This window comes from Beta vulgaris, chromosome 3 (genome assembly GCF_026745355.1).
Source record: "Beta vulgaris subsp. vulgaris cultivar EL10 chromosome 3, EL10.2, whole genome shotgun sequence".
Taxonomy (NCBI): domain Eukaryota; kingdom Viridiplantae; phylum Streptophyta; class Magnoliopsida; order Caryophyllales; family Amaranthaceae; genus Beta; species Beta vulgaris.
In genome coordinates, this window is record NC_079204.1 from 16,980,502 (window position 1) to 17,008,492 (window position 27,991).

A 27,991-nucleotide genomic window follows, 5' to 3' on the forward strand; every position below is an offset into this window, starting at 1 on the left:
AAATTAAGGTGGTTTTTTTTTTTTTAATAAGAAATACCAAGGTGACTTTTCTTTTTACTTTTTTGATAAGAAAATGAAGGTGACTATTTTGAGTTTTTTGACGGGAAATTTTGCCATTGCATAGACTTGTCTGATAGATAAACTTGGTTTAATTTAGAAAAATAAAAAGGTAAACCGAATATCAGTTCCTCAGGTTTCCCAATTTTTGGTTCAATTTTGCTTCTCCATTTCTCAGATTACTTGAGTTAATTTTTTTTTATCAAAACACTTGCAACACCCGAAGATCACAGTATTTCCAAAATTTCACCATAATTGCAATACAATCACGAATTGCTTCGACTCAAAAACCCAATTAGAGCTGAGATTGCTTCCTCAATCAAATCAAATAAGAGATTAAGGGTCTGATCTGCGCAAATGTTGGGTTTTCTAACAATTTCTTGAAAATCCCAGGTGATAATTTTTGCTAATTGTGTTTATCTTTGTTCATTGAATCGGTATAATTTCTTTATTTGGGTCATTTCGATTTGTTTGATAAATTATGTTCTTGTTTTTGTAGATTTAACTATTTAAGTGGTATAATCTTGATGGTATAATCTATTTTCTCGGATTTCAACGAGTGAGCCAGTGTAGTCGGAGCACATGGCATCATCAGGTGTGTATTTATCATTGGTTGATTATTTATATAATTTGAATTGTTGCATTGATAGTGGTATTGGTGATGTTATGTTTTCTAATTTCTGTTTTGTTTTAATTTCTGGAATGAATTGTACTACAATAAGAATGCTGAAGTGCTTTCTTGCTTGAACAATGATAATACCCTACAAACTTGATTCCCTGAGTTTTAATATGTTTATAACGAACGTTTCTTGCTCACGAGTCATGAACCACCTCTCCCGCATAATGCTTAGGTAGTTGGTGTTTGAGCCTTTGCATGCTGAACTCCAGTTTAGAGGGTTGATATATGTAGGTAACAATTTCAAGATCAGATGAGTTCGGTTGGAAATGTATATGCCTTAAGCTATCTTCATAGTTCATGCGAATAAGAAAATGTCTCTACTATTCTGTTTTAGATTTTCGTTTTTTGGACTTCAGAAGGAATCTACCATTTTAGACGTGTAAGGGTAAAGTTCAACTCAACTCGTGACCAGTAGCGAGATTTGTATTGAGTAGTTGTTGAATTAGACCTATGCTGCAAATGCTTCCAATAATGATTCTAACTAACAGATTGCAGTTAGAATTGAATGGTGCAGTTCCTTTGGTATTGTTCTGCTTGCTCTTTATCTTTCCATCCTTTTACACATTCAACTGACCATTTTGTTGCATCTTGCTTTGACCTTATGAATTGTTTTCTGCTTAATTCGTCAATATTCATTACAAATGTGCAAGGAATATTTTCTTCATGTTGACTTGTCATACATATGTGCTAGAAATTTTGATTCATGTTTCTTACTCCCTAACAGCTGATTTAGATTATTGCCGTTTGGCTGTTTTCTTGGAGCTTTAATTATTATATTTTTATTGTTCCTGTTTTTGTTTTGTTATGTTATGTGCATCCTTTTTCTCTTCTTTATCCATGCATTATACTCAATGTGCTTATGAAAGTTATCTCAAGTTGAGGCAGGAGAGCAGCTTATACTCTGGATTTACAGCATATATTCTTTCTCCTTGTTACTGTCAGCTGCACTGTGACACTGGCTCGAGTGCAGAATATTTGAAATTATGTTGGCTTGTTACACGCATATGGGTTTTTCTTTGAGTACTTATATTAGAACTGTTGTTTTTTGTTTGACCTGCCTGATTGGCCATACTTTATATGGCTTTGCGACTGTAGAAAAGTTGCATGTTGGCCTTGTTCGATTTTCTCCTGCACAAACAAGATTATTTTCACCTTGGATATAACATGTGTTGAGGGGAATTTTAGGGTTTTTTGTACCTTATGTATGCCTCTATGAGGGTTATGGGTCTTATATACCGGTCTGTCACTTATACTATGTTTGACATGGCATTTCTCTTATCTTTTTGTGTTGCAGGTGGTTTGAGGAATACATCTGTGGTTGTTCTTGTCTTGGAATCTGGTGAGGTATATATTGTTGTGAGCTTGTACTCGAGGAGTGACACTCAAGTAATATATGTTGATCCCACGACTGGAGGACTTTGTTATTTTGGAAAGCACGGGGTTGACATTTTCAAGTCTGAACGTGAAGCTGTAGATTTTGTCACAAATGGTTCAAAATGGCTGTGCAAAAGTCAAACATATGCCAAGGCAATTTTAGGTTATGCTGCCCTTGGAAATTTTGGTTTGCTGCTTGTTGCGACGAAGTTAGCTGCTAGCATTCCAGATTTACCTGGTGGAGGTTGTGTTTATACAGTGATGGAGAGTCAGTGGATCAAAATCTCGTTGCAACATCCTCAAGCTATTGGGAAAGGAGAAGCTAAGAACATACTGGAACTGACAGAGCTAGATATTGATGGGAAACATTACTTTTGTGAGACAAGGGACATGAGTCGGCCATACCCTAGTCGGTTTCCCTTGGATCAGCCTGATGATGAGTTTGTTTGGAATGGATGGTTGTCCTCCCCTTTCAAGATTGTAGGGCTTCCTCAACACTGTGTCATTCTTTTGCAGGTATGAATAGTTTTGCTGTTAGTCCAATTTTACACTTTACACAGATCACACATTCGCTTTGCTATAATATGGCTAGCGACCAGAAAACATCATGGTCTATGTCGCTTGTTGGGCCCCCTTTTTCTGTTGAGTGTTGCTGGCTGGTCTTTGATGATAGATAGGGACTATAGGATTCTATGCCTGGAGTAGGCTTTCATGGCCCATATTATAATTAGCTGCTCTCTCTCTCTCTCTCTCTGTATTGGGTAATTTTTATCAGTTGCTTAATGCTTTGGGATAGCTTCTTAACCGAATATGCATATTTTCTCCGCTCCAAAATGAACTTCTTTATTCCCCCACCTCCCCATCCCACAAATATATATTCTCCAATATAATGTCTACTTACCAAATTAGAGGCCACTTCCTTATTTTCTTCGACTTTCAACATTCAACTTGATTTTTCCTTAGGAAGTGATTGGTTTTGTGTCATATTTCAGTCAAAGCTATAGAGTTCAAAAGTAAGTGTGGGCACTTTGGCACGTCTTATAAAAGGAGACAAGTCAAAGGGATTTCTCTCGTGAAAAGTCCAAGTGGACAATTTTTACTGAGAACAAGGGAGTGTTATTTTTTGGATAATGTACAAAAAGTTTCTCTTCTATAACCTTTCAAGAATTATTTGTTTGGAATAGTAGATGCTTTTTGTGGGGGAAAGTATCTTAAAAAAAAAAGTTGTATATTAGTCACATTGCTAGTTTGCTACCCTCAGTAAGGGAGGGAAAAGTAAAGAGGTACTTTTATGTGGTACTTTGGGATATATTTCTGTTGTGCTCTTCTATATTCATACATACTTTTCAGGTTGAATGAGCAAGAAACTCTTGTGGATAATATGTGTTTGTGTGTGTGTGTGTGTGGGGGGGGGGGGGTAGTCATTTTTTTTCTTATCCAAAATCGAAAATCATTTTCATATTTTGTAGTCATGTTATTCCATGTTATTCACTTCCTTCATGTTAATCCATAGGGATTTGCAGAATGCCGAAGCTTTGGGAGCTTAGGTCAGCAAGAAGGTATTATCGCTCTCATTGCTCGCCGTAGCAGACTGCATCCTGGTACTCGATACTTGGCAAGGGGATTAAATTCGTGTTCTGGCACAGGTACGATGATGATTGGAAAAAGTTCCAAGTACCTTACATATGTGATCTTATGCATGTCGCGACACGGCATGACCTGGGGTATGAGTCTTGAGTCTGGGCCTCTGGGGAGCACAACCCTGATTCAACAAGAGAAATCAGACCTACTTAAAGTATGTAAACAAAATAAAGAATTATGATCAAAGATTAGTAGTTCTATAAGAAATTTAAAATCAAGACATGCATGTAGATGTTGAGAAACATCAATGATATTAGTGGCACTGGACAAAAAGTGTTGATATACGTGTATATCATGACCTTCAAACTTAAATTATGTAAACATATCTAAGAGGCAGAGAGGGGAGGAGGGAGGATTGTTGAGCAAGACTAAAGAGCATTGAATTTCGGAATGTTGGATGTTTGGGTGAAGGAGTTAATAGTTAGAGAAGTTAGTATTAATAATGATGCTAAAGACTTTGACTGATATGAATAACTAGAGAACTTTATCCTGTGATAGGATAAGAATTTGTGATACATGGCAATATATTAAGAAGCAGTATTAGTTACATTATGTCAAGAAAAGGTAGTAGTGGATTTGTTTATTAAATTCTTTTAGTAGGTTCTACTTATTGCTTATCTTATTTCATGATTAATATTGACTCCGTTTATACTTTTTGTTTCACTTGTTTTTTAAATACAATTTAGGAAGGGTTAAACAATAAAGAGATGTTAAGTGTGTGGGTGAGCGTGGACTATTGTAAATGGTCCTTAGGTAGGAAAAAAGTCGAGGATAGACATACTTATCATTGGATCCGCTGAATATGCTTGAAGGAAAGCTAAAACCGGGATTAAATGAATGGAGTAAGGTCAGGCCCACTACTGAATTCTCCAATCCTGAAAGCAGATTTTTAGACCTTCTTCCTCGATCACTCCACACTTTAATGAGACTTAGCCCAAGGCTGGGTTTCTTTCCTTGAACCCATTTCCTATCCCCTTTACTTGAAATCAATTTCTCCACCCCTCAACTCTTATATTAAACAAACTGACTCTATATTGGAACTACCTTTAAAATCAAACCTTAGTATATTTCCGACCCACTCACCTACAAGTTTGACAATACTATTTTTATTCCCCAATTCCTCCATCTAATTCTGATACAGGAGCTACGCTCATCTGTCCAAGAACAGAATATAAGAAGAAGAGAGTGAGGCATGTTTCAGATTAGAGATGGAGAGAGAATTAGAATCAAGAGAGAGAATGAGAAACAATTTCATTCATTTTATAAATGAATGTACAAGTCTCATTACAATTATTTATAGACACTCTTATAACAGAAAAGAGATTCTGTTAAGAACTAATAACAAAACTCTGAGATTCTGGTTTGGCGCCAAAAATGTAAAGAGGCAACAAGCCTTTACGTTGTTTCCCCGTTAATGAGATCTTGACCCCAAGTTAACAGCAGCAATAAACTCAGGAAACTTCTCTTCAAAGACAGTAGCAACTTCCCAGAGCATGATGAGGAGGGCAATTCTCCCACTGAACCAAATACTGAACAGCCTGATTTTGGAATTTGAAAACTTTCCTATCCAGCATAGCAGCAGGTGTATGGACCACTGTAGACCCTTTCCCCTAAAACCAATGAGAAATATGTGTAGCAACAGGGAGTGTGCCATGGAAATTCTTGAGTTGAGGATACATGCAACACATCATGTATCTTAGCTTCTGTAGGTAGCTCAAATTTTGTAAGCTACTTTGCCAATAGGTGCAGGCGTGCAGCAACCTGAAAAGGTCCATAATACGTGGGAGAGAGTTTTTGATTTCCCCTGGAATGAATTGAATGTTGCGCGTAAGGTTGCAACTTCAGCCAGTCCCAATCCCCCCACTTGAAAGAGTCTATCACATCTACTTTTATCAGCTTGCTGTTTCATTCTTGTCTGAGCTCTCAACAAATGAAACTTCAGCAAGTTGGTCATTTCTTCCCTTCACTGAAGCCTTCACTGAAGATGATAAGGTAGATGGAGAGGAGGAGGCTGTCCATAGACAACTTCATAGGGACTTGTGTGGCAGAGTGAAAGTGGGTATTATACCACCACTCAGCCAAAGGCAATCAAGCATGCCAATCCTTAGGTTGTTCACTGCACATGCATCTCAAATAGGTCTCCAAGCACGTATTCACAACTTCAGTTTGGCCATATGTTTTTGGATGGTATGCTGACGATAACATGAATTCTGTGCCCATGTAAATAACTAAATTGAACAACCCCTTCCAAAATTGGCTAAGAAAAATGGCATCCCTGTCACTCAGAATTCTTCTAGGCCACGCATGAAGTTTAAACACATTGTTCAAGTGAGCCTGAGCTACTTGAAGTCTAGAATGGAAGTGAAAGTATGTGCAAGTGACATGACATGGCTATACTTGCTCAACCTGTCTACAACAACAAATGTCATATCCTCACCAGCATACCTCTAGAAGTCCAGTCATACAATCCATTGAAACATTGATCCATACAGCATTACAGCCTCAAGTATAGGAAGAGGTTGAAACTTGAAACGTCTTCACAAATTGCCTGACCTCCTTAGTTAATCCCTTCCAATAGAACAAGCTTTTGACTCTTTTAATAGTCAATTCACTAACCGAATGAGCCACTTTCAGGTGCAGCATGTAACCAGTTTATCACCGTATTGTTCAGGTTAAGGTCAGAACCCACGGTCAGACTCCACAACCAGCTTCCCTTTTCTCCTTAGCAAGCCATAATGAATAGTGTCGTGGCCTATTGTTGGAGAATGTTGCAATTGATCCAAGATCTGGACAAGACCATCATCTAGAACATAGCTAGCTTTAGTAAGTTCAGTCGAATCCGAATATAAGATAAAAATGGCCATGCTTAAGATCTGAGCTCCTTGAACTCTGGAAAGAGCATCAACAGCTATGTTTTCTTTCCCACACTTGTACTGAATTTTATAGTCAAACCCCATTAGTTTTGGCTGCCAAAACTGCTGAAAGGAAGGTGACACTTTTGGTTGTAATAAATACTTCAAGCTCTTATGATAAGTCTTAATCACAAAGTGGGTACTCATGAGATACTGCTCCCACTTTTGAACAGCAAATACAATGCCCAATATTTCTCATACACAGAAAAATTTTGCCATCTAGGACCCAAAGCTCTGCTCATGTAAGCTAGAGGGTGATTGTCTTGCATCAAAACAACCCCTATTCCCTTCTTGAAAGCATCAATCTCAACTACAAATTCCTAAACATATATGTAGATCAGTTAAAGGTCTACTAATCAAGGAGTAATGCTTGACAAACTTCCTATAATTACTCGAAAGGCCTAGGAAGCTCCTTACCCCCTTCACTGATTTAGGAATAGGCCAACTCTCCATTCCTGTGATCTTATTAGGGTTAGTTATTGACCCAGATACTCAACTCTATCAATGAAAGCATCAATCTCAACTACAAATTCCTAAACATATATGTAGATCAGTTAAAGGTCTACTAATCAAGGAGTAATGCTTGACAAACTTCCTATGATTACTCGAAAGGCCTAGGAAGCTCCTTACCCCCTTCACTGATTTAGGAATAGGCCAACTCTCCATTCCTGTGATCTTATTAGGGTTAGTTATTGACCCAGATACTCAACTCTATCAATGGCAAAGCTACTTTTGCTTTCTTTGCAAACATTATATGTTGCCTTATCAACTCAAAGACTTGTGCTAAATGAGCACAATGTCCTGCTTTGGTTCTGCTATACACCAAAATATCATAAAAAAACACTAAAACAAACTTTCTTAGCAAGGGTTTGAATACACTTTACATCCACCCTTGGAAGAAAGCAGGGGCATTAGTCAACCCAAAGGGCATGACTAAGAATACATAATGCACTGAGTGAGTTTTAAAAGCAGTTTTATAGACATCTTGGTCATGGACTCTCAGTTGATCTCAAGTCTAATTTACTAAAAACAGCATCTCCTGGTAATTCATCAATGAGTTCATCTATAACGAATTAGGAAACTTGTTTTTGATGGTTTTATTGTTCAATTCTCTCTAGTCCACACATACCCTCCATGTTCCATCTTTCTTGCCAACTAAGAAGCAAATGGACTGGAACTGTTTTGAATTATTCCCCTTTTTAACATTTCTTTCACTAACTGCCCTCAATTATATCTCTTTGCTTGGAGGATATCTATATGGCCTGTTATTCTGGCACCAGGCTCCAGAGGGATAGTGTGATCAAACCCTCCCCTGTGAGGTGGATGTGATTCAGGTCTCAGGATCTGCAAATATGTCCTGAAATTTAAGTTTCAATTCTGTTAACTCCACTGGCTGTGATGTAGTAGATGTTTGAGTTTGTATCAACTGCATCTCCATGAAAGAGACATCTCTAACCAAGAGGTACAACTCAACAGCATCTGTAAGCACTTAGCAGAAGGAGCCTCATTCACCATTTTAACTTTCCGAGGATGCACACCCTTCAAGACAAAAGGCATACCAACTTGATCAAACTGCATCATTAGCTCCTTGAAATCCCAACAAATAGGTCCTTTGGTAGCCTACCATTGTATCCCTAACACCATTTAACACCCACCTAAAGCAATTAACATGACATCTGCAACAAAGATTCTGCCCGGCATCTCCCGTTGAAATCCTTTACAAACATGCTGGCAGGCTAGGTGGTTACCATCTGCTAGTGGAGTTATGCTTTCAATTACGCACCCTATTTTTCTTGGCCAACTCTGGATCAAAAAAGTTGTGAGTACTCCCAGAGTCAACCAGGATATGAAACAATTTACTCTTCATCATGTCCTTCACTCATGGTTTGAAAAGTCTGATTTCCAGACGAAGCACTGATTGAAATTAAAGGCTCACTCAGTTCTTCCTCTTCTAAGTCATCATCAACATCACTAAGCTCCACCTTATCATCATGTTTAAAAATCTCCAGTTGCGGTTCTTTAAATTGGCATTTATGGTTTCTATCATAAGGCTAGTCACAATAATAATAGAGTCCCTTAGCAATCTTCTCAGCTCCACATCAGCTGGAATATGCCTAAATTTTCTAGCAGGTCGTGAGTTAAAATTGGTTAAAGACAGCTGGTTTGGTTTGGCCGTAGGAGTAGGTAAAAGAGGTGGTTTATTAGTGTTTGATGGAACAGCTTGGATAGGTTCGTGTGAAAGAAAGAAGGCAGAGTTAGTTGCAACTGCTTCTGCCACTGCAGTAGGCTTAAAAGCCTTAACAAATGGTTTAATACCAGGTTTCAAACCACTAATAAAACTGTTTAGTATGAACTCCTCAGGTAAAGAATGATGATTTGCATTACATCAGACTTAAGATCTTCAAATGCATCCAAGTAAGACTTAATAGACTCAGTTTGCTGTAGTTCAACTATGCTCATTCCCCTTTCATCCTTGAACCTGTCAGCTGAGTCCATTACAAACTCAGGCCAATCCACATTTCTTCAGATAGGTAACTAGTAACCCATCTTTATGCCTTATTAGTCATATTCAATAAAGTTAAGTCTACCTTCTGATCATCACTAATCTTGCACAGATTGAAGTAGTTACAAACACTTCTTTACCCAGATTCTATAGTTTGTACCATCAAACTTAGGAAAAGAAAGTTTAGGTACATACCCTAGAGGTTTGGGTGAATTTTCTTCTTTGCCTCCGGACCTTGATCCTTTAGTAGAAGAGTCATTCATCTTATTCTGTAATTCCATGATAACAACCATTAAATCATCAATCTTCTTAAATTGATCTTGAATTTGAAGAGATTGATCATCATATTTATGTGTTTGATCTTGAGGGTTCCGCTCCAATGTTCTCAATTGTTCTTCCATTGCAATTACTCTACAAGTTTGTGGCACCAGAATGAAATTAATTCAATTAGATTTCATGAGAAATTCTCATATATCTTTTCACCAATTTCTCGGCAAAATAGGGTGTCAAATTAAGAACACAAATCACCTCAGATGTTCACAATTTTTTTGGATTGCTAAATTCGGAATTGAATAGTGATTCTTGCAATCAGAATTTCACAAAAGTTGATCAAGATTGATCAAGAATTTGCTATGATACAAATGATTCAGGAGCTACACTCAATTGTCTAAAGAAGGTAAGAGAAATATTTCAGAATAGAGAGAGAGAGAACTAGAATTTAGAGAGAGAATTAGAATCAAGAGAGAGAATGAAAAATGATATCATTAATTTGTTGAATGAATATACAAGTCTCATTACAATCATTTATAGACATTCTTATAACATAAAAGCCATTCTGTTAAGAACTAATAACAGCATAACAGAATTCTGAATTCTGTTTTGGCACCAAAAATGTAAAGAGGCAACCAGTCCTTAACAAAATTTTCAACCCTTTTTCAATCCTCCATTCTTTAGACCCCCTCTTTCCCCTACTTTTCTGACCCACCAGCTCCCTAACTTCTGGTTCTTTCTTCTAGAGTGTCATTCACTTCGTCACTCAAGAATTCTGAAACCCAGACCACCTAACCCATCTTTCCGTCACCAAATGTGGATCCCATTTTTTTTAATCTTCCCAACCTAGAACTTTTTATTTTGGGTTAACAGCGTAGAACCTTAGAATTCTGTTATTAGAACTTCTAATCTTCCCATCTTTCCATCACGTGTTTAGACCCCATACCACCAACTCAATCCAAACCGTATTTCATCCTTTGATAAATCTTAGATATACTTCCCCATAGCTAAGCCATGGGTGAAAACTCGAAAGCTCACTGATAAGTAGCTGCAAAGCAAGCTGAAGTAGGGTCTCGGTTTCGAGTATAGCGACAACTGGGGAATGACATATTTGCCAACACGGGAAATAAGTGCCAATTACTATGCACGTTGACGACAAGGTGGAAGTTTGGGTGGCTGGTAATGTAGGACTAATGGGGTCGGGTCATGTAGGTATTGCATAATTAGTTGGTTAGGAATAGCTGGAAGAGAAAACAAGTGAGTTAGTTAGAGGAGGGAGAGGGGAAAAGAGAATCCGATTCTGTATAAATCCCAATGTGTGCGATGCTTAAATTCTTGCCGTCAATAAGCAAGGACGCATCTCATATTTCGAGTCTTCAAAATTATGGATTATGGCACCCGGAACATGAAATTAAAACTCGATCAGTCCCTTTACATAACGGCTGTTATGTAACAGATTTTTGACTAGCCATTTCGCTAAATGCCATTACATAATGCCGCGACAAAATCACGTCCTTGCTGCATCGGACTCTGTTAGATATGGCCAAAAAAAGAGGAAAAATACACATTGCAACAAATAAGACATGCATCAAATGGAGAATAATACGACGTGGTTGGGTAATGTTTATGAGTCGTGTCTACTTTATTGTTTATTATAGGGCGGACCATTCATGTTTTACGGTGCGTACATCACGAATTTACTCTCCGTTCCATTGTCCGTCACAAGCTGCTTCTGTGACATCGCGACTGTGCTGTGAATGCCACCAAATCCGTGATTTTCTTCTTCCTTGACCTGGAGTCCTCGATTAAGCCAATAACTCAAACTTCAACTTGTGTCCCTCTCGTTACAAAACCAGTTTCGAGTCAGGTATGCTGTGCTCGAATGGACCCATTGGCCAGCTTCATCTGTAGTGACAGCAAATTTATATCATGCAGACATATAACAAGAGTTGTTTCAAGGTTTCCATATTTTTTTTGAAGGCTGCCAAATTGCTAGAATTTATTTTTCTTGTTTTTGGAATGAACATTATAGACAGCAGTTTGACAGTTTATATATTTGGTTTTAGTCCACTTTTTTTACGTTGTCCAAGGTATCTTTAGTAAATTCATTGATAACTTTTCATAGTTGTAATGTTAAGATATTAAATAGGTTACGAACTTATAATTGTGTTTTTATTTCCTGCGTACTGCCTAAATTTTAGATATAAGATCTACCGAGTGGACCTTAATTAGAGTTAGAGGACTTGCAATTAGAATACGATTGCAAATATCTTTTCATTTGGAGGGAGGGGTGTGGGGGTTAGAAGGATGTGTAAAGAGCTCTTATAATCTGGAAAGTTCAAGAATCGCTGAAGCTTAGGCTATGATAGAACAGCATTTCGCGATTGCATCATGACCATCATCTGTTGTGTTTAGTGTTTAGGAGCGTTAATTTTTATTGAATAATCAGGACTGGTATTGATTGCTTCACGCTCAGAAATTTGGGGGGTATTATTTTCACATTACCAATCAGCTAGTCTAGTGTTTGCTGACTAACTTCTCTTCTTGTATATGTACTTTCTATGTTCTATAAGCATTGATCTTTCTTTTGTGTACTGAGTCATTTAGTTGTGCAGGAAATGAAGTTGAATGTGAACAGCTTGTTTGGGTGCCTAAAAGGGCTGGCCAGAGTGTTCCTTTTAATACATACATTTGGCGGAGGGGCTCTATTCCAATGTGGTGGGGTGCTGAATTAAAGATGACTGCTGCAGAAGCAGAAATATATGTTGCTGAACAGGATCCTTACAAGGGAAGTGCAGAATACTATGAAAGATTGAGTAAGCGATATGACGCTCGAAACTTCAATCTGGCCTCTGGTGGGAGCCAGAAGAAAAATCCTATGGTCCCAATTGTGTGCATTAATCTACTTAGGAATGCAGAGGGGAAGTCCGAATCTATCTTGGTCCAGCATTTTGAGGAATCTTTGAATTTTATTAGATCATCAGGGAAGCTTCCCTCCACGAGAATTATTTTAATCAATTATGACTGGCATGCAAGTACTAAGTTGAAGGGTGAGCAGCAAACTATTGAAGGGCTCTGGAGACTCCTCAAAGGACCTACAATAACCATAGGTATAAGTGAAGGGGATTACCTTCCTTCACGTCAGCGTATAGGCAACTGCAGAGGTGAAGTGATCTGCACTGATGAGTTTGAGGGTGCATTTTGCTTAAGATCTCGCCAAAATGGAGTGTTACGTTTTAATTGCGCTGATTCTTTGGATAGGACAAATGCTGCTAGTTATTTTGGAGCGTTGCAAGTGTTTGTAGAACAATGCAGAAGACTGGGTATATCGCTTGACAGTGATATGGCTTTTGGTTTCCAGTCAGTGGATAACTACAGTGGGTATACTGCGCCTCTTCCACCTGGCTGGGAAAAGCGCTCTGATGCAGTGACAGGGAAGTCGTATTATATTGATCATAACACTAGGACGACCACATGGAACCATCCATGCCCAGATAAACCTTGGAAGAGATTTGATATGACATTTGAGGAGTTTAAGAGGTCAACTATATTATCACCAGTATCTCAACTTGCGGATTTATTTTTGATTGCTGGGGATATACATGCTACACTTTACACTGGTTCTAAAGCTATGCACAGCCAGATACTCAACATATTTAATGAGGAAGGTGGCAAGTTTAAACAATTAGCTGCAGCACAAAACATGAAGATCACTTTGCAGAGAAGATACAAAAATGCTGTCGTAGATAGTTCTCGCCAAAAGCAGTTGGAGATATTTCTTGGAAGGAGGCTGTTTAAGCATCTTCCGTCAATTACACTTTTTCCTTTGCATGTATGTCATCATGAAGAATTAGCTGCAGCTTTTACATCATGCTACCTACAATTTCACGTGGTCGAACTTGATTATTGTGTTGATACAATTATTTGCATGGCTGCACATGAACAAACGGAAGTCATCTGCTCTATGTTAAAGCCTTTGCAACTAGCATATAGTTCAACTTCTCATTGTTGCATTTTCCTTTAGCCTGATTTCTGAATCATGGAAAAAGCGTTTTATTTCAATGCTAAGTCTTCTCGCTAGATCTACAGATACAATTAGATTTTCTAATTTGTTTTCTCTTTCTCTTATGAAAAGATGAGTGCGAGTCAGATCTCTAGATACTATGGAAAGTAGAAAAGATAATCTTTGTTGTGTCTTGAAAATGGTAGACTTTGTTTTTGAGTCACGTAAAAGGAGTACATCTGATACTTGAATTTTTTTGTCTCATCTCAAGTATTTGTGTTGGATAAATCACTCGTTTTGGACAAGATTTACAATTTTCGTAAAATGGCTGACTCTAATACCTGACATTTATCTGTGCTCATCAGTAGGTGTGTGATGTCATGACCTTTATCTATTGGCAACAGTATCTTTGAGTGAAGATTAAGTTCATGTGCTCAAGCATTTATTTCCAATGTAGATATTGACTGCTTACTGGGTCAAGTTCTTAATTTTCACTTGTCTGGCCACCCATCCTTAGAGATCTGGGGTCCTATCTTGTCAATGACTATTCAGTGGAGACCAATAATTTCTTGTACAGTTGTATGCAAAATATACCCCACATATTGTGTCTGTTATAGATTTGGTATGCAGCTTGGCCTATTTAGGCAATGGGGTGGATGGAGTTTTGTATCATGTTGATCAGCGAAATAGATCCTTTTCTAGCAGGCATGGCCTTTTTTTTGTTTGCATGGCGATTTCATCTAAAATGGTGGATGAATTCATTTGTTCTTTGAATGTGGTTTTTGATGCACAAAGCTGCTTGTGTCAGGTATTGTCTCGACCACCCGCTTGCTTTCTTAAGCCTGTTCCAAGCATTTTTCCGAATTCTAGTGATGGTGCAGGTCTTCTGAGTTTCAAGAGAAAAGATCTGGTCTGGGTATGTGACCTCTCTGCAGATAGGGACATATTTTTTGAGTTTCAATTACTAGCTATTTGTCCATGAATATTATTTCTGAAGAAATTTTTTATGGGTAATTAGCCTTGCAGACTTTATAGCTTTTAGTTGATTTCAACATTTATGTTACAGGTGTGCCCCCAGGCTGCAGACGTAGTTGAACTTTTCATTTATCTTAGTGAGCCATGCCATGTTTGTCAGCTTCTTCTCACTGTCTCACATGGTGCAGATGATATGACATTTCCTTCCACAGTTGATGTTAGAACAGGCCGAGACCTCGATGGACTTAAACTTGTCTTAGAGGTTAGTTTTATCTCATATATTAAGTTAGCTGAGTTTCGTTGTATGATTGCTTGTCTGTCTTGTATCACGATCCATAATGCAATACTGCTCTGATAGATTTGTATTTGTCACCTTTCAGTGATTGATATATCAGTTGCTATTGTTTCTTGTTGTTTTACAGTTCTTTCTGTTTTTGGTTTTTTTTTTTTGGGGGGTGGGGGTATGTGGGTGGGTGGGTTGAAGCTTTTCTCATTTTCTTGACAGTAGAAGTAGATATTAATGTTTGATAGGTGATGAAATATAGTCATGAGTAAACAAGCAAAAAGGGAAAGACAATAAGTTGACTGTCACTAATGCTGTGAAAATCTGTTATTTATTTGAAAGGAAAGGAGTTATAGGTTCATTAAACATTCTTGAGGTAGACCAAACACCAAATTGAATTGATTTTGCTGGATACAACAAGTGCTGTGTATTAATCGTTTGTACTCTTCTTAGAAGGAATCAGTTAACTGGTGAACCTCCCATTGCCAGGGGTAAGCTGCAAACTGCGTACATCTTATCCTTCTCTGACTGGTTTGGGTTTGGCGAGATCATCACCCATTTTTTTGGGTACCTGATGGATTATCCAACCATTTAAAGATATCTGGCTTTCTAAAAACAGATAGTGAAGGCGCAAGACTCCGCATTGGTTATATTGTTCATTTGACATATATGTCCCTTATGAGTTATGATGTCTTGTAATGTTAACAGTTGGATTAACTTTTTAAATGTAACCTCTTTTGTCCATATGAGTAGTATTGGTTATGTGAAGTATATATCATGAGACATTAGTGCAAAACTTCGATCATGTCTCGGCTTAGGTCAATAGCCAAACAGCTAAAAACCTTGACACTCTTATTATAATTCAAAGTTACACATTCTATTCCTGAATGCAAGTATACATTAAGTTGTAAATATGTTAAACTGTTACTTCTCCTAATGTTTTGAACTCTTTTCAGGGTGCTTCAGTACCTCAGTGTGGAAACGGAACAAATCTATTAATATCCTTACCTGGATCTGTTAGTTCAGAAGATTTGGCTGTGACTGGTGCTGGTGCACGTCTTAATGGTGCAGATGCTTCAATCTTGTCATTGTTGTATGATTTTGAAGAATTGGAAGGAGAATTGGACTTTCTTACTCGTGTTGTTGCTCTCACTTTCTATCCTGCTGCTTCTGGAAGAACGCCATTAACTCTGGGTGAGGTACAGAGCTGTTCTGCCGGGAATTCTGTTTTTTATTCTGCTTCAAGTAATGAATTTTGAACTGTGAAGATACAGATATTGATTAGTCAAATGGAACCTACAGACTTGGTTATGTGCAAATGCTTTTTGTGTGACTTGTGAGCTCTCTATTTAAGTAAGTTACTCAAAGAGACTTCATTGGTTATGTGCAAAATGCTTGTTGTGTGACTTGCATCTCTGATTGAGATTATCAGCATGAGACACTTCATTGTAGAAGGGTGGTCTCTTTTTATAATTTGGCTAAGGAAAGAGTCATGATATATAGCTATTACTTCTGTATTGTGCTGCTAGTTGGACAATGCTCCACTTGGATCTCTAACGAGATTATTTTGGCAATATGCAGCACTCCTTTTCCTGATTTTTGATTTGACCTGATCAAGGGCTGGGCCAAGCCATAAGTTTGGCCCTTGTGATTAGTCTGAAGTCTGGACACAATCTGAAGCCGGAAACTTCTGCGTAACCCAAAGAACTCAGTCTTTCCAATTTCCAAACAGGCCTAAGACCAATGTTGTCTGAAGTCTTAATTTGGGCTGCATGGCCAGTTGAATTATGCTGGTCCGGGCCACAGTTTGAGCCTGAAAATGGCAGCCCACAGTCCCAGACTGACCGATGCTTCATGGACTTATATGGTAAACATGTTCCATTTGAAATTTGGTGCCTTTAACCAAAGCTCTATAACTGATCAAGCTTCAATAGGCTCTTCAGGTTTACTGATTAAAGAAAACTTATAGAAACTACGGTCTAGGGAGAAATAAGTCATCTTTCTATTTGCAAATGTCAAAGAACTGTGCGATTTCATTTTTGTATGACTATCAAGGACTTATGGTCGTGTATGCCAATTATTCTGTCTAATTCTTTTTTGTATAGCTTGAAAGATAACTTTTGCAGCTATTTGGCTCTGAATTAGAATAAGTCAAATCAAATGCCTCTAGTTTCTTTGTTCTTAGTTATTGTGAAGTTTTGGACTGGATTACTTAAATGTACTTTTAATCAAGGAACTGAAACAGCCACCCCCCAATTTCTGGGGTCAGACTGCATAATTAATTTCATTACTCGTGCATCAGAGTCTCACTGAAGGACTTTGAGATAAATGGTAAACAATTCCATCAATCTGGTCACGTATCACTTATATTGCCGCTTTTGGAGAGGGCACAATGACAAAATTTTATTTGAACTGCCATCAGTTGTGATAGGAAATTGTCTTATGTTCTTGTTTTGTCCTATATTGACCAGTGTAGAATCTGTTAATGTCTGCAACTCAAAGAGGATCTTATCTTAAAAGGTTTTCCAATGCTGTTGGTCGACTTGTCTAGATTTGGCTCTGGGTTGTGAGATATTATGTTGTCTTGTGGTTCAAGAATTGCAAGGGTTTATGTGGTCGTACTATTAGTGAGACATGATGCAGGGAATATAGATTTCCTTACAATTTTATGGTAGCATTGAAAAGCTTTTGCTTCACAGTTTACTGTTCCTTTTGATCTCTTAGTATTTTAAAGATGATACACTTTATTATTTTCTTTGACCCATTATCGGCTCCTGATCCTAGCAAGCTTTGTGGATTTGCCAATCTTCTGCTTCCTGTGATATGTGCATATGAAGTTCTAATTTTCGGAGACGGAGCAATCTAAAGATTATGTCAGTATAAAATTAATTACACTTTTTTGATTGGTAACCTGATCATTAGCTACGGACAGGTTATTGTGTTCTGAATTTTCTTTCCTGGAATTAGCTATGTTCTCTTCAGTAATGTAGGTTACATGTTATATAATTTGGAAAATTCTTACTACTTGTTGTGCTACGATAATATCTTGTAGGTAGAGGTGCTTGGAGTGTCACTTCCTTGGAAAGGCATTTTCACTAGTAAAGGCCACGGTGCAGGATTGCGTGAGAGGGCAAAAAATTTCCAGAAGCAAACAAACACCATTTTGTCTGGTCCTAATGCCAGTGATCTTGGTGGTGCCTCTTTATCCAGTGAAAATGTGCAGCCAAAGGCTCTTCCTAATTCTTCTTCCAATGATTGGTTAGATCTTTTGACCGGAGATGGAACTGATTTGAATCCATTTGCTAACCCTGTAAAGGAGCATTATGATGATCAGGCTGTTTCTGAATCCTGTCCATCTCTAGGTGTGGACCCATCTGATAATGGCACCAAGCAGTACATCAACTGCTTAAAGTCCCTTACTGGTCCACAAATGGTATGACAATTTTATCAATCATTATATAATTGTTGGCTTGTTGCAATTACTTAGAACCTTCTTAGTAATACTCTAGATATGATATCATATGAATGTGTGATGTGGCTGATGCTTGAACTGCCTCTGCTTTCTATCTATGAGGGGCTCTGATTTGAATTGTGACAAATTGTAGAAGGGGATAAGTAGCGCAAACTGCAACCTTGTGGGTGTCAAAGCAAACCACTAATAACTATATATCTGAATTCATATTTCATAGTATAAGCGAGTTAATTTGTGTTTGTTCATTATATGGTCTGGGGGAGATAAACAGTTTAGACTTTGAGACTGATTTTTAGAATTATTTTTATTTTGGGTATAAATCAAAGCCGCATCAAGCTTAAGTGCAATATAAATCAGAGCTGTCCGTTCTTTTGCACCACTGCAGATTAGGGGATTGTCATGGTCCAACGTACATGAATTGCAGCAAGTCGTTATTATTTATCATGGTCCTGAACCCCTGATCTTAGCTAGTTACTGGTAGTCTTCACGGCATTAATTTAGAGCGATAAATTATTGTCTCACACATTTGTCTGTATCTTCTGAAGAAATTATAATGACTGGCTTAAGTTGCTGTTTTGGTTTTGAAAATATCAAACTGTTTGTTGGGCTGAAGCGTTTTACTATATGCAGACACAGAAATTAAATTTCATGGATGCCATGAAGCTAGAGATTGAACGTCTCCGATTAAATCTTTCTGCTGCTGAGCGAGATAGGGCTCTATTGGCAGTTGGCACAGATCCAGCTTCTATAAATCCTAATTTATTGCTTGATGATCTCTACATGGTAAAATTGTGCAGAGTTGCAAGTAGTCTTGCAATGGCTGGACAAGCAGCTCTTGAAGACAAAATTACCACATCTATTGGTCTTGAGACAAGCGATGATAATGCCATTGATTTCTGGAATGTCCCTGGTCTTGGGGAGAGCTGTGCTGGCGGTGTGTGTGAGGTACATGCTGAAAATGGGGAACCGATAGAAATATCTAAAGTAAAATTACAAGTGGATTCCTCAATGTCGTTTTTGTGTTCTCATTGTGGGAGAAAAGTTTGTAAAATTTGCTGTGCTGGAAGGGGAGCATTTCTGCTTGCTACTTACAGCACAAGGGGTTCTTTAAGCTCTAATGGTGTGCAAGGCCGTAGTGGCTCAAGCCATGGCAGCCAAGTTGATGTCTATACTAATAACAACCATGTCACCTCCGATGGGGCCATCTGTAAACAGTGCTGCAGTGATGTTGTGCTGAATGCGTTAGTACTGGACTATGTCAGGGCCTTGTTGAGCTCTCGGAGAACCGCACGTGTCGGTGCTGCTGCTTTTACAACTTTAGACCAAGTTCTTGGATCTTCCTTGAATGATGGAACTGTTGAAAAGTGTAAACCTGCCAAAGCTCCGGTATCTGATAAAGTTCTTGACAACTTATTCAATGGAGAGGAATCTCTTGCTGAATTCCCATTTGCAAGCTTTCTGTATTCGGTAAATTCTTTTCCAATATTGATCCTAACTCCTGTTTTATTTAAGAGAATCTCCATCCGAACTGCATGGGTTGACATGCTTTCTGCGATATCTGAAGGATTAATATTTTCCCCTCAAGATACTCTCCGTTTCAATTTTACGTTGCATGTTAATCATCTGCTTGCTATCTTGGTCGTGCCTGAGTACGTAAGAATTCTGCAATATACCTTTCAGTTGGCACATGCAACACTGTGATTGTCCTTATTTTGGTGGTTTTAGAATGTGATACTGACAAGTTATACTGGAGCATTAGTCTGCACTGCTATCCAGTATATTCATCTTAATTCCATTTGAAGAACATTCTGTTCTTGTGTCTGCATGTGAATCGTCGGAATCCTTTTATTCCATTATACAGCATAGTCTGATCTTCTGTTCTTCACATTTGTTATGCATCTAAATTCCCTTGAATACTATAATTTCTGGTTAAGTATCATCAACTACCAAGTACTTACCATAGACCATCTTGTTTCAGTGCTTGTGGACTCATTCTTTAGAAACTCTTTTTACTATATTTTGCTATAAGTTGATGATAAATCTGTTCTTACTTATTCAAATTTCTTGGTAAGTTTGTAAGTTATGCCCCAAATCTCAGTACAGTCATAGATGAATTAATAATAGATTGATAATCTGAAAAGACAGCATGTATAGATCATTTTCTTCCCAGGTCCATGGACCTGAGTGTTTCCGAGGAATAGTTGCCTTTCTAGAGATGATTCTTATTAGTGTGTCATTAATGATGAGTCCTGGACTATTCCCTTTTAGGCTTTTTGTATTGGTGGTATAAATATATTGTTTGGAAAGCAGCAAAACCAGTGGGCTAAACTCTTCAATGCCCGCTGAAACTGAAATTATGAGGTGCTGTATTGCTAGAATTTTGCAAGTATTTCTACACACGCTTCATTATTTTGTTCTCATGCATCATTTGGTGCTTTTCATTTTGACAGGACATGAACTGCTATCATAAGATTATCTTAGATTTTCTTCTTTATTTTTATGTTATGGAAGGTTGAGACAGGTACTGGAGCAGCTCCCCCTTTGTCATTACTTGCTCCTTTGGATTCAGGGCCACATCATTCCTATTGGAGAGCTCCTTCAAGCTGCAGTTCCGTTGAATTTGCCATTGTTCTTGGTACCCTTTCAGATGTTAGTGGAGTAACACTACTGGTTAGTCCATGTGGGTACTCAGAAGCAGATTCCCCTACTGTAAGTGTTCCTGTTTAACTTGCACTAGTGTTTGGCCAGTGAAGTGCAAAGATTGAGTTACACAATTCATGAAGAAAATGTTTTTTGTTAGTTGAAATCATGTGGAGGGAAAATAGACCATTTCTAAACTAGTTAACGACCAATTAATTAGTAGAATCACTAATAAGTAGACCTTACTAGAGGGAAACAGGTTCCAGGCATAAGATAATGAAAATCTTAGTAGAGACACAGAATACAGTTGCTCAGAATAAACTCCCTTCATCTGATATTAATTGTCACATGTAGTATCTCAGGATGTCTGAAAATAGCTGTCACTGTTCTTAAATTTTTTGTAATGGTCTATGATTGTCTTTTTTAATATGATAATTTTAAGTGATGGGGAGAGGTGGCACAACTATAACAAGGATTCTTTTTGAAAAATAATGTCATACCCTTGATATGAGAGGTTTGGACATCGTGATAACTATTCTGGATGGAGTGACTGCTGATGACTGCTCTTTTATCGCTTAGGTCTCTTCACATTCCAACTGAGAAGCTTCATTAGACACCTTTGCCCTTATCTCTCATAATTTCACATTTCATACGATATCCCTTCACTTCCTCTCACCCTTCTGCTTTAATCTGGATTAACTTGAGTGGACTTTCTCATTTCCTCTTCTCTCTCAAGTTGGAGTTGTAAGCTCTAAATGTATACAGCTAAAGGCCCTTAGTCTAATTATATCTTGTGAGTCTCAATTGTTTCAAAATCTCTTATGTATGTAGTATATTGACTATATTCAGCCATAGCTTTAGTATTTTGTTTACAGGAACAGAGGGGAGGAAACAGCCAGACTTTTCTTCTCATAAACTACCCTTGTTATAACATCACACGGGGTAGAAGTAACTGGGCCAATACATATAAACCAGTTGTAAGCTATCTCATGCAAAAGTTAGGGTTCCAGCAATGCCTATGCTGCAGATGTTGAGAAGCTGTCAACAGTTTTGGCACCTGTAAATTGGTGTTTCCAGCCATGGAGCATTAGGCAGCTTGTTCTGGTCGCTTGTGATCACAAAAAGATCTGTCTGCCAGGCTGCTGTTTGTATGCTCCTATGAATCTGCTGATAATGCAGTTCAGCTGGACAAAATTTCATCCGATTGATGACTGAAGGGTCACTTGCCACTTGGGTCAGTTAGAGCAACCTAAAACTTCAGTAAGCAGAAACCGAGCCCTATTTTTTGCATATGGCCCAATAATACTGTTGCTCCTCCTCCCAGACTATTGGAATCAGATTTCAAGAATGTCTTTCATCAATGTTGGGTACAGTGACTCGCAGCTCAAGTCTATGAAAGACACAAGATCTGCCTTATCAAAACCTATAGCAATTGTCCAGAAATTAGCCAATATCTTAAATCATCATTTTAAAAATAAAATGCCCCAAAGCTTAGTGACATTATCTTGCAAGCCTCTGAGCTTTGTACAACAGTTTGATCATATGATCTCCAGTCCTAAGCAGACCTCGAATTAAACTACGGCAGATTCTTTATGTTGAGACTTCATTGCTAAGCAGAGGAGAGTAGGAAACACTACAACTTTCTCCAATTTTCATGGGAAGTGCCATCACCCATTAGCCTTCGCACCCTCTCTAAATAGCTGTGTCCTGGTCGATCTCCTGGAAAAACTATGTTGATCAAATCCACTATATGGCTTGAGAAATATGACAGCGAATCCACTATTCCCATGTGTTTTTGTAGTATCTGAACTCAAAGATCTGGTTTCACCTGAAGCTCTTTGAATTCTCAATGGTCAAAAGAAATAAATAAAAGAAAGAATTTGCTAATTTGAGCTTAATGATGGAATCATGGAAGGTTCTGCACAAGTCAGGATCAAGACAGATGGAGCTTGGATCAAAGAAGCTTTCTTGCTGGGACGCAGTCAGTGGCTAAGGCTTATGGTACATCTGCCGTTGTCGTTGGAGAATGAAAGTCTTGTTGGTTTAGCCTGCAAGTGGAGGCTATGGCGCCTCAAAGGTCTGGCGTGGGCATATAATCTGGGTTTTAGATTATTGCTATCATCATGGACTCAGTATTCCTCCTCCATAACTTGATGCAACCCCTTTTGAGGGATTGCTATCTTTCCTGGACTATCCTTGACATTATCTGCCTTCCTGATTTCTTTAACTGATGTTTTGTTTGTAAACTTCCTACAAGCTTTGTTAGTTCTGCCCACTATCTGGCTGTTTCTTGTAGAAAAAGGCCGTTGGAGGAGCTTGTTTATTAGTAAATCGAGGAAATCTACCCTACCCCTCATTCCTAACATGTTTCTCCACATCAGGGATCATTTTATGTAATGCTATATTGCACTACAGCAAGTTGTAACTCGTAAGTCCTTGGGTAATATGATCCACCTGTGTTTGATCCTATGGTATGTTACCCAATATGTCTGTTTGATGTACCATATAGCTTAAAATTTTGATACTAAGACATCATTCCAAAAGATGGACACAGGTGAGGGGGCATGGCATGTGACAAATTTCATGTGCACATATTTTTGGTTAACTTGTTTGCTAATATCCTTGTAGCCTATTTGGGGGCATGGGCATATCTTATGTGACTTCCTGCCCTCCCACTCCCAGTTTTATCATTTCTTGTTACCTGCTTGCTTTTTAAAATACTATTTGTCCAACTAAATTTTTTTGCCTTGGTACAGATTTTATACCATAACCATAGTTTTCCACCTCAAAAATTATGCTTTTGTACTGATTTATACCCACATCAGAGTGTTGAGTGTCCATCATGGATACTTAAGGTAGAATGAAAAGAAAGAAATATATAGGTTCCAAACAGGGTAAAGAAAATACATTGATGTAAGTGAACTCCGAATTGGGATATGGTGATCCAAAATGTGGATTGCCACTTAAATTTGTAGTGAGCGAATTTATAAGTTTATGTACCACAGTACCACACTCATAATTTCATAGGAGCGAGACAATTAACAAGTTCATAATAGTTGATGAATAATGCTCGTAACATATTGCCAATTATCTATTACAGCTTCTTTTGTGCTTAGTGTTGTTCGAACTCTCATTAATATATATACTACAGATCCAAATATGGGCCAGCAATAAAATAAACAAGGAAGAAAGGTCATGCATGGGAAAGTGGGAAGTGCAAGCTTTCTTGCAGTCTTCACCAGAGTATTACGGACCAGAAAAGTCTGATGTCGTTGGAGCTGCTCCCCGGCACATCAAGTTTTCCTTCAGGAATCCTGTTCGGTGCCGCATCATCTGGATAACGCTTCGCCTTCAACGAGCTGGTTCAGCTTCTGTGAATTTTGGAAATGATTTCAATCTTTTGTCACTGGATGAGAACCCTTTTGTTCAACCAACTAGACGTGCGTCTTTTGGGAGCCTAGATGAAAGAGAGCCATGTCTCCATGCCAAAAGAATTCTTGTAGTTGGAACTCGATTGAGAAAAGATTTGGAGCTCACAGCACCAGAAGGTTCTGAACAGTTAAAATTGCAAGGTTGGCTACAGAAGGCACCTCAGCTTAATAGATTTAAGGTGCAGTTGATCCTCCAACATTACCTTATCTTCAAAGACCTCCGTGTCCGTCTGTCATTTCGAACTGTCAAATCTTATATCATCTGAAAATTAAGTTTACCTTTGTATTGCAGGTTCCAATTGAAACTGAAAGATTAATCGAGAATGAACTTGTCTTAGAGCAGTATCTATCACCTGCTTCACCTTTGTTAGCTGGTTTCCGTCTTGATGCTTTTAGTGCTATCAGACCCCGAGTTACTCATGCTCCCACTTCTGATGTGCTTGCCTGGGATCCCTCAGCTGTACTACTCATAGAAGACAGACATATCACACCTGCCGTGTTATACATTCAAGTATCAGTACTCAAGGTAAATATAGTCGACAATTGTGAATATTAGTGTAGTTTTTGTCTGGTATCCTTGTTGAGTTTATTTCTCTATTAAATGTTGGCATTATTGTATACAATATGTTTCATATTGTAGTTGCAAACTTAAGACCTGGATATAATGATACTCCATCTTCCATTTCTGCAGTCCACATATTTGATGGATTTAGTGGTGTTGCATTTGACTATTTTGAGACACTTGAAAGTCCCTTTCAATGAGAGGAAGATGCTCCAAAGAGTAGTAATATCCATGTCAGTATACTATAGGAATATAACTTTTTTTATCAACCCAAAATTTATTCTTTTGATGATCACAGATGCGAATTATATAAGGCTATATATATATATATATATATATATATATATATATATATATGTGTGTGTGTGTGTGTGTGTGTGTGTGTGTGTTAATATGTATGTATGTATGTAGATAGATAGATATATATATATATATATACATATATATATATATATATATACATATATATATATATATATACATATATATATATATATATAAATGTTCCAGAGAACTAAATTTTTTGAATTGGCAAAATGTTGGAGAGCAGGCAAAACTTCATAGCAAAGACAAACTTTTATAAGAAAAAACATGAATGTTATGAACAAAGGTGGTAGGGAAGGTGAAGGAATGGAGGGAATAAAAAAGGTGGGGCCCTCCTGGCAGATTAATTGATAGAATCTGTTAAGTGGTAGTGATATATAAACACAAGTTAGTTCAAAGGTAGTTAAATAAGTAAAAAGTTATAAAGGGTAGTTATTTGAATAACTCTACTTCTAAAAGGTGGTTTTTGACAAGTTAGTTCAAATACATGGATGGAAGGAGTCCATTTGTAATTGGCTTGATAGAGCTTTTCTTGGTTTTATATACTTGAATGGTATGATTTTATGGTATCCAAGTTTGGAGCTGACACAATAATATTGTATTTTTTATATATTGATTTTGCAGGACACACATAACATGGTCACCATTGCAGAATATCGATTGCCAGAAACCAAGTCTGGAACTCCAATGTATTTTGATTTCCCAAGACAATTGCAGACTCGTAGAATCACATTTAGACTCATCGGAGATGTTGCTGCATTTATTGATGACCCGACTGAGCAGGATGATGCCGAGTACAGAAGTTCACCCTTGGCTGCAGGGCTGTCCCTGGCAAATAGAGTTAAGTTGTATTACTATGCAGATCCTTATGAGCTTGGGAAATGGGCTAGCCTTTCGGCTGTCTAAATGCAACTCACATACAACAAACCACTTGTGTTCTAACCTTTATTTTTCTGTTTTGAGCAATGATGTGTATAGGATGTTGATAAAGTGGCTTTGCAGCAATTTTTTTTTCTGCTGCCATTCTTGTTGTATTAATGTAGTGTTTGTACCATTCATGATTCATTGATTATATATTAGGTTTTGGGCAATAAAGTTATGGTGCTCCCGTAAGGCGTTTATGCTCACCTTTTCTAGCTGGTGAGAGTCATAGTTCAGTGAAAATTCTATTGTGCTCCCAAGAGTCCGGTGGACACTATACACCCAGTAAATTTGTTTCATTTTCGATGAATAATTTTTTTTTTTTTGATTTGGTAATTACTGGTCCAAGCAGGCTCAACCCTCATGAGCTAGGGATAAGAAGGGGATTCCAACCCATAAAGAAACTTTCAGAGACTGAAAACTGGAGATTTATACCCAGATGCATAAATCCACACAAACACCATAATTATGGGGTTGATGAGAATTGAACTCCCGACCATGAGGTTGGGTGGTGGGAGCTCCAACCATAGGGCTTCCACATGATTGTCATTTTCGATGAATAAATGTTCATTTCAATAAATGTTCATTTTAAGCATATTTTTCAATAAAAAAATATGTTTTAATTTTCGTAAAAATTGTTCTATTTTGAATAAGCAAATGTTCTATTTCAACAAATGTTCGTTTTAAGTTTATTTTTCAGTAAAATTATGTTTTATTTTTTGTGAACATTGTTTAATTTTTGATATGTAAATGTTCTATTTCAAAAAATGTTCTTTTAAAATTTATTTTTTACCAAAAAATATGTTCTATTTTTCTTGAAAATATGTTCTATTTTCTTTGAAAATATGTTCTATTTTTCCTAAATATATGTTATATATTTGATAAACATATGTTCTATAAGTTATTGAATTCTAGTAATGTTCCACTTCAACAATAAAATGTTCATTTTTGTAATTGGATTCTGGTAATGTTCCACTTCAACAATATAATAATCTTTTTCGTAAATGAATTCTAATAATGTTCCAATTCAACAGTAAAATGTCCGTTTTCGTAAGTAAATTTTTGCTATGTTCTATTTCAACAGTAAAAAATTCGTTTTTGTATTCTTAAATGTTCTATTTTGTATTGTAAGAGCTCAATTCTCATTGTGATAAGAGCTGTCAAATTTTAAATGTGATGAATTGGTTGAACTTTTGAACTATAGCTTTTCAGGAACCTTCAGTATCCAGGAAATATAATTTCCAAGAAATGATTGGTTGAATTGAAAAGTAGATCCTTTTGAAGGAAGTTTGACTTACCTAGGGGTTATGGATAATAGACTTTCTACATTTTGTTAGTTCGGTGCATTGCATTTTGCATTAAAATTTTTGTGATTTTACCAAAATTGCCTTAAGTTTTAAATTGTGATATATCATATCCCGTCTTTTGTTTGTTCTATTTAAAAAAGTTGAGCTGAGTGAAAATCTAACCGAAGTTAGTAGCAAATTGTGGTTAAATAGATAAGACGGATGCACAGAACTTAACAATAAATAGACGGATGCTAATAGTAATATGAATAATCACATAATAGACAATAATACAAGTGTAATACTATACATTGTGGTACTTAAATAAAAAATTCTAATAATAACATAATCAGCTAATAGTATTATGAATAATAAAATAATAGACAATAGTACAAATATTTAATAAAATAATATACATACAAGTATAATACTATATAATCATTGTGGTACTTTAATTAAAATTCTAATAATGACATAATAAGTTAATAGTGATATTAAATTATGAATAATAGAATAATGGACAATAATACAAATGTTTGTTGAACATTGATTATTTGGACCTTATTAGAATTTATTGGACCTTATTAGACCTTATTGGAACTTATTGCACCTGATTGGAACTTATTGAACCTTATTAGACCTGATTGGAACTTATTGC

The 27,991-nt window shown here is 37.2% G+C and overlaps 1 protein-coding gene across 2 annotated transcripts; it reads left to right on the forward strand.

Annotated features, from left to right (window-relative positions):
• On the forward strand, positions 1-26,180 carry LOC104889020 (probable phosphoinositide phosphatase SAC9). 2 transcript variants are annotated; one of them, XM_010674150.4, is made up of 14 exons: positions 1-450; positions 557-652; positions 2,031-2,626; positions 3,624-3,756; positions 12,052-13,268; positions 14,248-14,355; positions 14,506-14,676; positions 15,654-15,896; positions 17,750-18,130; positions 18,800-19,636; positions 20,681-20,878; positions 23,961-24,419; positions 24,533-24,766; positions 25,751-26,180. In XM_010674150.4, exons 2-14 carry the CDS (start codon positions 640-642, stop codon positions 26,030-26,032), a joined length of 4,872 nt encoding a protein of 1,623 aa, XP_010672452.1. In that variant the 5' UTR covers positions 1-450; positions 557-639; the 3' UTR covers positions 26,033-26,180. The 2 variants fall into 2 exon arrangements, with proteins under 2 accessions (XP_010672452.1, XP_048497162.1); XM_048641205.2 differs by lacking the exons at positions 1-450; positions 557-652; positions 2,031-2,626; positions 3,624-3,756 and adding an exon at positions 3,793-3,905.
• The last annotated feature ends 1,811 nt before the right edge of the window (positions 26,181-27,991 follow it).